This window comes from Nelumbo nucifera, chromosome 3 (genome assembly GCF_055504915.1).
Source record: "Nelumbo nucifera cultivar China Antique chromosome 3, China Antique-T2T, whole genome shotgun sequence".
Taxonomy (NCBI): domain Eukaryota; kingdom Viridiplantae; phylum Streptophyta; class Magnoliopsida; order Proteales; family Nelumbonaceae; genus Nelumbo; species Nelumbo nucifera.
In genome coordinates, this window is record NC_142651.1 from 73724731 (window position 1) to 73739589 (window position 14859).

The 14859-nt window shown below is 37.4% G+C and overlaps 1 protein-coding gene across 1 annotated transcript in view; it reads right to left on the reverse strand.

Annotated features, from left to right (window-relative positions):
- Window positions 1–7730: 7730 nt before the first annotated feature.
- The window catches only part of LOC104585864 (O-fucosyltransferase family protein), a 44194-nt gene continuing 37065 nt past the window's right edge, over window positions 7731–14859 (reverse strand). The window contains exons 6-9 of the mRNA XM_010242881.2: window positions 14203–14326; window positions 13821–14104; window positions 12109–12238; window positions 7731–8648 (exon numbers count right to left, since the gene is read on the reverse strand). Coding sequence (XP_010241183.1) covers window positions 8037–8648; window positions 12109–12238; window positions 13821–14104; window positions 14203–14326 — 1150 coding nt within the window. The 3' untranslated portion in view covers window positions 7731–8036. The remainder of the gene's footprint in view (window positions 8649–12108; window positions 12239–13820; window positions 14105–14202; window positions 14327–14859) is intronic.

The following is a 14859-nucleotide window of genomic DNA, read 5'->3' on the forward strand; positions in this document are numbered from 1 at the left end:
CCATCTAAAGCAAAGAGTTTATGTCTCATATCGATAAGAGTAGCAACTAGTCTAGCAGCATCTTCCCTATTTCAGAGAGCAAATCAAGAACATACTTTCTCTGAGAGATAAGGATCCCATCCTTGGATCTAGCAACTTCTATGCCAAGAAAGTATCTCAATTCCCCCCGATCTTTGATATCAAACTCTGTATAAAGGAAAGATTTGAGAACATTAATCCCTGATACATCATTACCAGTCACAACAATATCATCAACATACACAATCAGGTAAACGGCCAAGGATCCTCTCCTCTTCACAAAAAGGGTATGATTAGACTGTGTCTGTACATAGCCAAAGCTAACAAGGGTAGCCCTAAGCCTTTCAAACCATGCTCTAGGGGACTGTTTAAGTCCATAAAGAGATTTCTTCAGCCTGCAGACCTTTCCTTTCATATCTGTTTCATACATCCCTGGAGGAAGAGACATATAGACCTCCTCATGTAACTCTCCATTAAAAAATGCATTCTTTACATCTAGTTGATAAAGTGGCAAATCTGAGTGTGCAGCCAAAGATAGCAGAACTCTCACAGAAGTCATCTTGACAACAGGGGCAAAGGTCTCTAGATAATCAATCCCATATGTTTATGTATAGCCTTTTGCAACCAGCCTAGCCTTGTACCTTTCAATGGTTCCATCAACATGATATTTGATAGTAAAAACCCATTTACAACCTACTGGATCCTTCCCTTCAGGCAAATCAACCATTTCCGAAGTGTCAATCTTGTGCAGGGCATCAATTTCTATTCTCATAGCATCCCTCCATTCTTGAATAGTAAGAGCTTCTGATACAGAACTGGGAATTGGGTTAGAAGTAACAGAAGAAAGGTAGGCAAAATATAAAGGAAAGAGCAAACTATAAGAAAGGTGTTTGGAAATGCAATGTGCAGTACACTTCCTTTTTCCTTTCCTAATAGCAATGGGGATATCAAGGTCTAGGAAGGATGGCTCCAAAGGGGCAGTAACAGTACTTGTTGTCTCATCTGTAAATGGAAGTGCATGAGGCTCATGTGTTGTAGGGGAAACAATCTACTCATTTCTGGTTCCCTGCCATTGGTACAACCTGGGATTAAAAAGAGGGCAAGGATGTAAAGGAGGAGGAATAGGAACACTGGAATGAGAGTGAAGTGATTGATCCTCCCTTAACTCATTAGAAGGAGGAAGAGACTCAACAAAAGACTCAACTGGGACAGGAAGAGGAAGAGCAAACACCTATGGCAAATGCTCCCCCTTTGGACAATGTTTCTCTAGAGAAGAACCATAAAAGGAAGAAATCTCATCAAAGGTGACATCATTGAGATATACCGAATGCCAGTCTTCGGATCAAAACAACAGTAACCCTTATGTGTGGGGGAATAACCAAGGAAAATACACTTGTGGGCTTTTGGTTCAAATTTATGTCTCTCGACACTTGCGATATGTACATAACAAGTGTAGCCAAAGACACGAAGAGGAATAGGAAAAAGATCCTTGTCCGGATGAAGAAGATTGAAGGGAGACTTAAACCCTAAAACCCTAGATGGCATACGATTTATAAGGTAGGTAGCAGTGAGAACAACATCACCCTAAAATTTTGTAGGGGCATGTGAGGCAAATAGAATACTTCTTGCAATTTCAACAATATGTCTATTTTTTCTTTCAGCAACTCCATTCTGTTATGGGGTCCTAACACAGGAGCTTTGATGAATAACCCCCAAATCAATGAGATAGCAAGTCAGGTTTTTCTCAAAATATTCTTTTGCATTGTTGGATCTGAAAATTTTAATTCTGGTATCAAACTGGGTTAGGACAAATTCATGGAATTGCCTCACAAGTCTGGGAACTTCATCACGGGACTTCATAAAAAATATCCAAGTGAATCGAGAAAAGTCATCAATGAACAAGATAAAATATTTGTAGCCACCCATAGAAGGTAAGTGGTAAGGCCCCCACACTTCAGAGTGCACAATATTAAAAGGAGAAGAAGATCTTTTATTACTCAGAGGATAACTGTTTCTACAATGTTTTCACAGTTCACAAGACTCGCAATGAAGACTGAACAAACTAATTTCCTTAAACAGTTCTAGGAATAAATGACTTAATGCAGAAAAAGAAAGATGACCCAAATGAAAATGACATAACATGACTCGACTGATGGACTCTGTAGATGTAGACCCAAAAGCAGCTTTTCCAGGTTGTTCATGGCACTGTCCAGGAGTATCCAGCAGATATATTCCATTCACCTCACGGCCACTTCCAATCACCTTCTAAGACTCTAGATCCTGAAAAACACAGTAGGAAGGGAAGAAGGTTACACAACAGTTTAGAGACTTAGTTAGGCTACTTACAGATAACAAGTTTGTATTTAGTCTGGGTACATAAAGAGCATAAGGAAGAACCAAGGAGTTTGTAGCCTTGATGGTTCCCTTGCCGGAGATAGGGGCAAGAGAGCCATCGACTAGGGTGATTTTGTCACGTCCAAGAAGTAAATTATATGAAACAAACAACGTAGAAAGGTTGGTCATATGATCAGAAGCACCAGAATCAATAATCCAAGGGATCCTACGATTACCTGAAATGGTTGCATGATTGGCAGAAGCCCGTATACCTTAATGAACAAATGTAGAAGAGGTTGAATTTCCTAGGAGGGTTGGAAGAAGATGTCACAACCTCTAGGTGATTGATCATCCTCCCAAACTTCTCATATTCTGCCTTCATAGCTGCTAACTGCTCACTAGACGTCATCTCTTTAGTTTGGTATCGGTCACTATCTGGACCAACAACAACATTGGCACTCCCTGAAACCGAAGTGGTAGGAGCTCAGGATGCAATTTCCTAGGAGGGTTGGAAGAAGATGTCACAACCTCTAGGTGATTGATCATCCTCCCAAACTTCTCATATTCTGCCTTCATAGCTGCTAACTGCTCACTAGACGTCATCTCTTTAGTTTGGTACCTATCACTATCTGGACCAACAACAACATTGGCACTCCCTGAAACCGAAGTGGTAGGAGCTCAGGATGCAATTTCCAGCACTTGTCTTTAGTGTGTTTTGGCCTTTTACAGTACTCATAGATAATCTCTTTCTTCTCTAAGATACTTGGAGTCCCTGCAATACCCTTGGGTTTCACTCCCATATTAGCAAAGTGATCATTTAGACCAGCCCCTTGGACCTAGACAAGTCTTTTGCTTTCTTCACTACTTACCAAGGCATATGCTTGAGATAGTGAGACACTATCCTTGGATAAAATATTTTGCTTTGTAATGTCATACTCTAGATTTAGCCCTGTCAAGAACTCAAACACCCTGTTTATCTCAACCAATTTTCTATAGGTCTCAGCATCCTTAGTGGTGTCCTAGACTACAACTTCTATCAAATCTATTTCTTGTCATAAAGACTTCAGTGTTAAAAAGTATACAGCTAATGGTTTCTCCCCCTGTCTCAAATTGTTCACATCACTTATCAACTTGTAAACCCTGGCTACATTTAATTTTTGGGAATATGTTTCAACAACACTATCTCAAATTTCCTTTGTTGAATTCATCCACAAATAGTGCTGACTAATCTGTGGTTGCATTGATTTCACAAACCATCCAATAACAATATAATTTTCTTGCATCCACTTTTTATATGATGGATCATCTTCCGGAGAAGCCTTTTTGCTCCCGGAGATAAAACCCCATTTGCCTCTACTACAAATATGAATTTTTACTGATTGTGACCAAGCCAGATAATTAGCTCCATCCAACTTGACTATGGTAATAGCCAGTAGAGAGTCTACAGAGGCTCCCGGAAGTTGTCCAGATTCAACAACATGCTTGTTTTCAAAGTATGAGGAGTTCATCTTCTTAAATACTTAAAAAATGACTTCAAACAACTTCGAATAACAACAAATGAAGACAGACCAAAAACTGTGTTGTGAGCCAACCTCTATGCAGCCGCACCAATAACCTGTATCACATCCGGAAGCTGGGAGAAACAAAGAAAACTGAGCCGCTCCTTGTAGACTTCACAGAACACCAATCCACTTGATTTGATCTTCAAGAAGAAGAATGAGAAAGCCTTCAGTCACTGAGCACCCAGGTCAAACTTCTTATGGGGCCTGCAATCAGATTTCTCCAGAAAATTAGGATTTTGGGCAACACACTTGAATCTGTCAAGAGGACGACAATACCAGTCCCCTTCTCTCCAGAAACCACTAATAACTGGGCTGAAATATGTTTCTTTAGCTATTCATACGATTCAGTTCTCCATACACATTATGTATGGGAAAAAATGTGAAAAAAAAAGGGAAAAATGAGCGTGCTCTGATACCAAGAAGAAAAGCAGTCTTTTGAGAAGAAATGACTGTTTTGAAAGTTGCAAAAATTCAAAAGAAAGTAGTAGAAATCAGAGTTCAAGAGGAGAGAAGAAGAAGAAGAAGAAGAAGGTGGCGACAACTTGGGTTCAGAGAGAGAGAGATTTTGGAACATAATTCCTTCTCTTACTCCCTTAATTCTATTTCATTAAGTTAAACTTTAATAATTTACAAAGAAACCCCTAGTTGGGCAAAAAATTAAAAAGACATAACATAAGAAAGAATAAAGCTCAGATTAAGGCCCATTACAGCAAAAAACATAAAAGATAAAAAGGATAAATAGCCTATGGGCCATTCGGCCCATCTTCTCTACAAACACTTTCATCTATTTAGAACTCCTTTTTACTTATATTATGTCATCACTAAATTCTCATGGTCTTTGCAAGTGTTACATCTTCATTGTTTAGCATAAGTGATAGATATTTTCTTGTTTAACCTAATGGGTAGAAATTGTCATTTATTTTATTTACCATTTGACGTTCTCTACCATCTTGTTGAGTGCTTAATGTACATTATGTGTTAGCATAAACAATTTTGAATCCTTGCATGATTCTCCATTTTACCTAATTTGTGTGCAACCTTTCATTAGTTTAAGCCCAAAGTTATTAAATTTTTCTTGAAATATTGGTGAAGTAGAGGCTGCTTCAATTGGGTGTACCTAACACCTTCCCACACCGTACCTTAGTCCTTGGACCTTAAGAATATCATTTCCATTGGGCAACGAGTCACCAAATAAACAAAAATGTTTTTTTTGAAAAATCCTTAGTTTTTCTAAATTCCCATTTCCCAAAAATTTAGGTGGCGACACCATATTCCACCCGTCCCCCCTCCGGGTAGGGTAGCCACAGTGTGCAATAAGTTTTGAAGTTTTATAATTTTTTTTTTTTTAACTCCAAACTTTACTCCCGATGGAGGGGAGGAAGTTTTATAAGTAATCTTTAATTTATGTGTGAATATGTACATTCTACCTTAATGATGGGTAATAAGGGTGTTGTTGTAATTCCAATGCCTTTGTTACGGGAGATTTAACAAAGTGATCTATTTACACATTTATCAAAAATGTTGTGGGAGTTTTTGAAACTATAGGGGAGACTTAAGTAATTTAGCCTTTATTGTGAAAATAAAACTGACCGATAGAGGGGTTGACCGCCAAAAAAAAGGCATGGTAATAAATTGACAGCATGGCATCCATCTGCACATAGGAAACACCTCTCATACTTATATGTTACATTCATGCGGAGATAGTCTTAATGTGCAGTTGGATGCTTAACATGCTTTTATGGCCAAGCCAATTTAGATTTAGAGTAGGATTGCAAATGGATGAGATGGAATTCAGATTGGAGTATATCCATAGTTGCACCTTATTTTCTCAAGAAAGAGAAAAAAGTATGAACTAATGATTATGCTTCCTTCCTTAGACATATGTCTACATACTCAAAAAAAAAAAAAAAGCAGATCTTCAAATGGTAGTTACCTCCTCTCAAAAAGGTTAGTGGTGGTTACTTTCACAAAAGAAAAGAAAAACTCATTTAATAAAAAACATGAGAACACTGGCCTAGGGTCATTCTCTAGTAAAACTACAAAAGAAACTAGCAAGTTACCACTCCTTCAGATTAAGAGAGAACCAAGTCTTTTTACTAAAGTCTAATATCATGATTTTTGAAAAGGGATCTCAAATACTCAATCTGATTAGTGGCTTCTCATTCCCATGGAGATTCAAGATGGACACTTGAACATAATTAAAAACCAGGAACTTGGTTACTTGTGTTGCCTAGTGATGGTGCTCTGCAAATGGGTGTCCTACTGAGTTAGTTTAATGATGATCTGAGATCTAATTTCACAAAAAAGAAAGAAAGGTACAAAGAGAGAGAAAGAAAAAAAAAAAGGACTAACATCTTCCCTTATAGGTAAGGGTGCATGCAATCAAGCCAAGCTGAACCAAACTTCAACATGTTTTGGCTCAGTTCGACTAAAATACTACTAGCTTCATGTTCGAGTTTGAATTCAATTCGAACTATATTTTTCGGTTTGAGCTTGATTTGATTAAACTTGAGTTTGACCTGAAAGCTTGAAAATGAATATAATTTTATAATATAATATATTCTTATATTATATATAGAACATAAAAATATATATTAATATTCTATAATATATAATATATGCATGTATTTATATATGAAAATATATGTTAATCAAGTCAGGCTCACGAGATTTCAAACCAAACTTTTTATTGATTGAGCTGAGTTAGAATAATTAATTGAGCTTACCCCGAGGTTCGAAATTGAATTGACCCAAATCGTACTTGAACCTGAACTATTCAATTAAAACTCAATCCAATTGTAGCTCTACTTATAGGTCGGTTGCAACACTGGCAAGCAATGACAGGATTAGGGAATTGATTGTAAAAATTACTGAAAGAGATAATGTCCAATTATTCACACTTGCATGTTATGCACTGAAGATAGGATTTGTTTTTTTCACTATGGGGGCGTTCATTTTTTAGGATTTTGAGAAAGGGGAAAGTTGGTGAATGTGATTTTGGTTTCCATTGACCAAGAATTTCATGTTCTTTTTTCAGAATTATGTGGGGACTAGGGAAAGTTTATTTTCTTGGGTATCACTTACACGGGTAAGTGATAACATCTCCTACGTGGATAAATAACTTCCCACTAGGGGGAAAGTTGCCAACACTTGAATAAGACAAAAATGCCCTTTTTAATAATGGATGGCTAACATGGTCATTGTCTTATTTACCTGGGAAATAAAAGAACATGGGTGAATGCACTTACCTGAAAAAGTGTTTCTTAGGAAAAACTTACCCAGATAATTGCATTTAACTGGGTAAATATCTTACCGAAAAGAGAAAAGGGCCTAAAAGACAAAACAATAAGCTTTTTCTCATCCACTTCAGTCAAACGACCCTAATGCTTAGTTTGAAAAGAGTATGAATACAAATATGTGAAGTACAAATACATACAAAATAATACAAAGTACAAGCTTTTGAACACTACATATTTGCATTTGTACTCCTTCCAAACTGAGCCTAAGTAATTTGATCAAATCAAATTATGTGTAGGATCGGACAGGCACTTCACAACTGCAACCTCGTAAAGATAGAGACTCGATCCAATCTGAAATGATTATTTATTGTTCTATACTGCCTTCATCCCAATCAGATCCAACTCTGACCCGTTAATTTCTAGTTTGTAAATTTTTAAAATTGTTTCGGTTTAGGTAGCCCAAATCTTGTTTCAGGCTTGCAGCTGATACTATGATCTGTTCTTTTTGGCTCCAAAGTTGACGAGGTGTTAAAATGAGTACGGAGAAGACTTACGGAGTGCTCAGAGCTCAACCATATTTCTGAAAATGAACAAAATGCCCTTGGATCTTTCATTCTTTCTCTTTACACTACATTTCCTATGCTTGTATTCAGTTTACAGAATTTCCAATGCATGAATGTCTTTTCTCTTCCCTTAAATCGGTGAAGAAAGAATGTGTACACTGTTCTATCTATCTATATTACAGGCTACAAAGCACATCCCTACACCATCTCTTTCAAGACTCTCTATCCTTGAACAATTCTCTGAATTCTGTGTGGTTGACAGAGGTCGGCTCCCTGAGAAGAAGAATAACCAACAATTATGACTTCCAAACATTCTTAACTTATAGAGAAACATTGGTGATGTTCGAATTCATTTGTTCCACATTATTGGTTTCTTCACCGTATAACCGGCTGTTGAGAAGTTCCATGACATTATCTGGTGGACATTTATCAGCAGGATTCTGTGCTGACATTTGGCAAAAACACTCTGGCCATGAATTTGTGTAGAAAGACTCAGGTTGAATCCGCTTATGGGGGCCACCAAATTTTGAATTGAATATCACACGCCTGACAGCTGCTTCAAAACCGGCAGTCCGACCATTTTCTCGATCAATTAAGATTGGAGCAAGAGCTTTCCTGTCAGGTTGGATTGTGGTCCGGAAGCCATAGTATAGGCGATGACCCATGAGATTGTTTGCAAAATTGCTTGGGCCATCATATGTGGGCATGAAAATGTTTGAGAGGAGACAAACCATATAATCAACAGCAGATCCCAACAGTCCCCGGGTGTTCTCTGCCAGTTCATCTGCAGGGCCCACCGTGCTGTGGTTCTCAAGGTGAGGGAACAGGGACCTTAAAGGTTTCATGTAACGTTCTCCACCAAAAATGTCACCTGCTGCAAGGTATATCCGGGTAGAATTGTCAAATCCCATGGCACGCAAGATGAGGCCAACCTGCAAGGAAAGCCATCACAGTCCGATTTGTTAAAGAAATATTGAAGTTCTACGATTGGAACAACAGTTGATTACTGAAAATAAATATCGGGCCAAGGCATGCTTCCAACAATTGATGATAAAATCCCTGCAGCATAAACACCGGTACCTAGAGTAGATGAACAAAACAAGTCTACTAGTCTGTTACCAAAAAACATCTATTAGTGACATCATAGTTATTGAATCTGACAAAGAATATGGCACTGAACAGAATAGAATGGCAAAACAGGATTCATATAGCTGTCCCATATAGTCAGGAGAAGGCTTAGATGGTGGTGATGATGATGATGATGTTGATAGTTATTGAATTTAGCTAAGCAAATTTTAGATATCAACTTTAGAGAGTCAATTTGACTGTATTGCATCAAAATCCGAAGGCGTTATTCATTAACTTATGGTCAAGTAAGAGATTCAATTATAACATCTTGGATGTCACTCGAAAATTTCAAATGATTCATACTATGGTGACCTCTATATACCACAACTATTTCAACTGTATTGTTTAGGCCAAGGTTTCAAGTATCATATAAGATATTGGGGTTATAGGCATGTTACATGGATGGGAAATACAAACATGTGTATCAGTTATGTATCTGTGCTCTAGTTTAAATTGTTAAATTCAAATTACTCCCATTAACTCAAGCTATTAAGTTCCTATATTAACTCAATCTAGTCATTTTCCCGCATTAACTCATGCTAATTACTCCCATGCTATAAAAATTATATGCAGTTGTTAATAATCAAACTCAGGTCATTTGCATTAGAAGAAGTTTTACACTTCTATGCTACAACTTGTAACTTTCTGTTAATATTATATATCAACAAGAACATTAAGAAGAAAGAAACTAATTAAGGGGTGTTTTGTACTGTGGATGAGAAATTGTGTAGTGTGAACTAATCCACTGGACGACATTGTGGTTGTGGTATAGTTGAAAGCACACCACACCTTTGTAAGTGTTATGCACTATGGTGTGGATGCCTTCTAAGCAAAAAAAAAATCTTGGTCATTTATCGCAAAAGTTTATAAAAATGTTTGAATATATTGGGGTGAGATGCAAGGTGTCCCACTACCCGGAGGCATGAGGTATATAGTTCAGAACTAAGACACATAAGCCTCCCGAACCTCCCCAACATAAGGAGGCTTTATGCCTCCTTAAGAGGAGGGGGATGAGGTGTAAGACAACAAGGATAAGGATGACTTAGGGTCTTAGAAGCACGAAGGAAGATGTCACCAAGGAGAATGAGGAGTAGGACTTAGCTTCGAGTGGAATGAGAATCGGATTCCCTTTACAAGGGATGTTCTCCTTATTTATAGAAGTAACGAAGCAAAACTACATGCATGAAGTAAGAATTCTACAATATTCCTTAATTCGAGTTGTCCCTAGAGATAGATTTCATAGGTTTCTCCCTTCGAGACACATGTCTCTCAGGACCACCAGGTTGTTAGAGCACGATCTCGGATCTCCTTAAGAGGTGACACGTGGCAATACAACACCCACGTACAGCTAGTTGTGGTTTCCCTGAGGTACCAATCACGCATCTGACACCCTCAACAAGACCTTCACCACACTCAGGCATTGACCCATTAGTAGTTACCTTGCCTCGCAAGACATACACATATATTTGATTTTGAACACCTCATGAGATCAGTGGGACAGATGCGGCTTCATGAGGCAAGATAGCTTACTCTTGTGAGGTAGGACTATTATGACCTTGCAACGCGATTTGCAAAGTTGAGGTTTTGTGATGTTGCAAGGCAACTTGCAAGGTGAAAAATACTGATCCAGTGAGGCAACTCGCGGAGTTAGACCGATATAACCTTGCAAGGCAACTCATGAGGCAATGTCGGGAACTTGCCTGTGACTTTGCAAGGCTAAATCAACTCAATTTCACTTCTGTGCTTCACTGTTATGCTGCGAGACCTTCATTTCGTTATTTGCTCTAGGTCTCGTAACACATATCAGTGGAGTTTTTACTTCTTTCCCTTTAATATATATTCCTGTCTTATAGGAAGAGGAGGGGGAGGAGGAAGAAAAGGGATGGGGATTTTTAACACTAGTTGAAAGGACAAAGCCCCCCAACCAAGGGGGTGTAAGGGCACTATTATGCCACAAGGCCTTCATTTCGTTATTTGCTCTGGCTCTCATCACACATATCAGAGAAGTTTTACTTCCTTACCCTTGAATATATGTTCAATGTCTTATGGGAGAAGGGGGAGGAGAAAGAACAGGGAGGAGGAGTTTTAATACTAGTTGAAAGGGCCCCACAGCCAAGGAGGCCTCTCTGCCCTTGGCCCAAACCTTCTTTCCCCTTCTCTTTCCTTCCCTTCCATTCCCTTTTCTTTTCTTTCTTTACTGTTTTTTCTTTTTCTTTTCTTTTCCATTCTTTTTTTTCTTTTTCTGTCTTTTTATGTGAGTTGTTTGTGAGATGCACAAGGCATAAGCCTCTAGCACGCCTCATGTAAAAGGTGTACGAGGCATACACCTCTTGCACCTGAGGCGTACGCCTCAGAAGACATCAGCACCTCTAGCATACACCTCGGGGCATTTTGGAGGCACCTTGCCTGGAGGCATGCCTCCAAGCATACGCCTCAGAGGAATCAACACCTCTGGCATATTTGGGGGTGCCTTGCATAGAGGTACACATCCAGGTGACACCTCCCATGCCTTTTAAAACATTGAGTGAGAAATTATGAGATAGTATGGACTGATCCATGGTACAGTCTCGAAGAATGCCAATAAAGGCGTGAAGTGGACCATAGCGAGCCATGCATGGCTTCAACCACAGTACCAAGCAAATTAGTAATTGCTTAAGCATTAATGAGATTTGTATTGGTTTCTTATGGTATGCATACATATTTTAATTCTTCTATTCAAACATTTCCCAGATGTATTCTGGTAGTTCACACTTCACATAAACTATTAACATGTATGTTTCTTATGTTTTTAAACCTTATTTATGGTCCTTTGAGCCCTAAGTTTAGTGATGCATTTTGACGATTTATTTTTCCCTAGCATATCTGCACATATCTTAATATGTCCACTGTATCTATGTTTTCCCATAGCTTATTCTGACACTTCACTTGATATTGCCTTTTGGATAATATTTGTGATACTGATACTTTCAACTTCAGTTTAGACACCCGAAATGTAAGACAGGTTAGAGGAAAGCACATAAATAAGTACCAGAAGCATGATCCCAGTCAACAAAACTACAAGGTAAAATCCAAAATATCTGTTGTTTTATAGCATTATTGACATGTAGCTTTAGATTTCTGATCCAAAAACAGAAGCTTAATCAACAACAAAAAGAAATTATCCAGTGTTTATCTTCTATAAGCAGAGTTAGCTTCAGTTTGTAGTAGCATAACAAAATTTCTTGGAAAGAGAATTGCAGGAGGATAATATGCAAGATAATTTACCTCTTCAGGAGTTAATGGGCATTTTCCAATTGCCCTTCTTTGACTATAGACAAGTTCTTTTGGTGCAAAATTGTCTTTTCTGTACTTCTTCAATATCTTCTGCTCTTCAGGGGTAAATATATCAAAGCACCTGTAATTTTTCAAATCAAATTAAGAGACCATTTGTATGTCATGATTGAAGCACTTATTCTTCAACAAACAAATTAGTCCTCTGAATCAAGGTAAAGAACAAATGGATATAAGCTTTTATTTGTGCAGGAATTACTTAACATAGCTCAAGAACTTCTTGAGAAAAGCATATGTTCCAATTCAACATCAAGCATGCAGCCACATAAATTAACCTAATTTCATAAAGTATTTCTCATCAGTATCAGATACATAGATGGGGTGACAGACTCACAAAGGCACAAACCTATAAAACCTCAGTATTTTGATAAATCTTTAGGTACTGTAAAGATAACAACTGGAGAAGAGTAAATCCTTGCAGATACTTCAGCAAGAAGATATTTCTAAACAGATTTATGCATTCTTCAAATTCCCTATCCAACAATAGTCTTCTAAATGTAGGATACCACATCTCTTGATGATTTCTGATGTCAAAACACTCACTAACTGCAATATCTTTGGCACTAATGCTAGTCCGAAGCATAAGTCGAAAAGATCTCCTAATCAACATCATTCATCTTACTAAAATCTTCATGCATCAAAAAAGAATCTTCTCAAAAATAAATTATTGAGCTACTATTTTGATAAATAAAATTAATTATTGAACTACCCCAACCAAAAGTTTAGTAAAGCCAGCAAATGGTTGGTAGAATTTCATAATACTTTTATCATCATCATCCAAGCCTTATCCCAACTATATGGGGTCAACAACATGAATCCTGTTTCACCGTTCTTTTATGTTTAATGCCATATTCATTGTTAAATTATGGGCATTTAAATCATTTCTAACAACTCCAACCCATGCCCTTTTTTGGTCTACCCCTAGCCCCTCTAGCCCCTTCAACTTGCAAGAAATTACTTCTTACAGGTTCTTTCAAATGACTTCATCTCTGATCCTATCCTTTCTAGCTTTTCCACTTGTCCATCTCAGCATATGCATTTTTTCCACTCTCATTTTCCAGACATGTTTACTTGTTTCTCGACAGCCCAACATTCTATTGCATACAACATAGCTGGCCTTATGATTGTTATATAAAATTTTCTTTCAATCCAAGTGGTATTCATCTATCACATAAGACTCGGGATGCACTCCTCCATTTTTCCCAAAACAAAAATCATAAGTTACTGAAATGAACTTGAAATCCCACACAAACCATGCAACCTCATATTTGTGAACCACCATTCTATACAAGGCCTCCTTTTAACAGAAACCTCCAAAGTTTATGGTTCTTCTAAAACCAACCAAGAGACACTTAAAGGAGCTATACTTTTGTTAACATTTACTAGCATAAGGAACCATGGATGAATCATCTTTACTTAACAGTAAAATGCAACAATTTTCAATATACCAATTACCTAAAGCATTTAAGACAGGAGGCCTGTTGGTAAACCAATAACAGAAAGAATGCAAACCAAACTCCTGCATGCATATGCGAATATTTTGCATGTACCAAAAAAACTTCATTTTGTTTGTGCTGTTTAGATTGTGTCTTATTAATAAAAAATATTAACAGAATTTACAAAGACAAAATGAAGTTATAACATACCCAGCAAATGCAAGCATATCCATCTCAAACCGAAGATGAATTGCCATGAAGGGCCCCTTTGCTCGGAGTTTATTGACAATAGCATTACTGAATTTCATAATATTTGGCTTAAACCTGAGGGCATGGTAATTCACTCTGCATCTCAACCGCTGGTATTCAGGGTTGTCAATCTCTTCTGCCAAACGATGTGAAAAGGGAGTGAGATAAATAGCACCATGTTCCTTCATCTTCTCTAGAGCAACTGTTGTATACCAATTGATTGGTGCATCTCTAGGGGGTCGAAGCTGCAATGAGAAGAGAAAAAAAACAGTTAAAAAACCACTTAACCTAGAACATATCTTCATTTCCATGGGCAAGACAAACTCAAATATCAACATCTAACCTGGTATGCTTTCAATTTCTTGGTCTTCCCATTTTTGTGAATTTCAGGAATGCTTTCCACAATCCGTACGTCATACTTTAGTGACAAAATGAAATGCTCAACATCATATATACCCTGGAAACCACTGGATGTAGGTTTCTGTCAAATTTAAACTCAGAAGAACAATCATAGAGGAGTATAATAGAATAATATACTTTCAGTAAACAGCCACAAGAACATCTACAGCATCATGCTTATGACATAGATTTATTGCCAAAATATATTGAGATCATTTTACTGGTAGTAAGATAACTAAGTTGTATCAAGTATCAAAAGGAAGATGTCTCTATCCTTGTCTTTCTTGACTTTAGTTTTGTAAACACAATAAGAGCATAAAGAATAAAAAAAAGTAAGAAGAAGAAGAAGAAGAAGAAGAGAAGAACAAGATGAGAGAAGAGTAAGAAAGAAATTTAGTTTGAAGAGAATCAAGTGTGAAGTGTAACCTCTATTCCATACTTGTAGCAATTGTTAAATACAATAAATTTTGACAGAAAGATGACCATATAGGAGAATAATAGAATGATATATTTTCAGTAAACAGCCACAAGATTGTCTACACAGCATCATGCTTATGATATAGCTTTGTTGCTGAATAATGTGAGATTATTTTATTGGCAG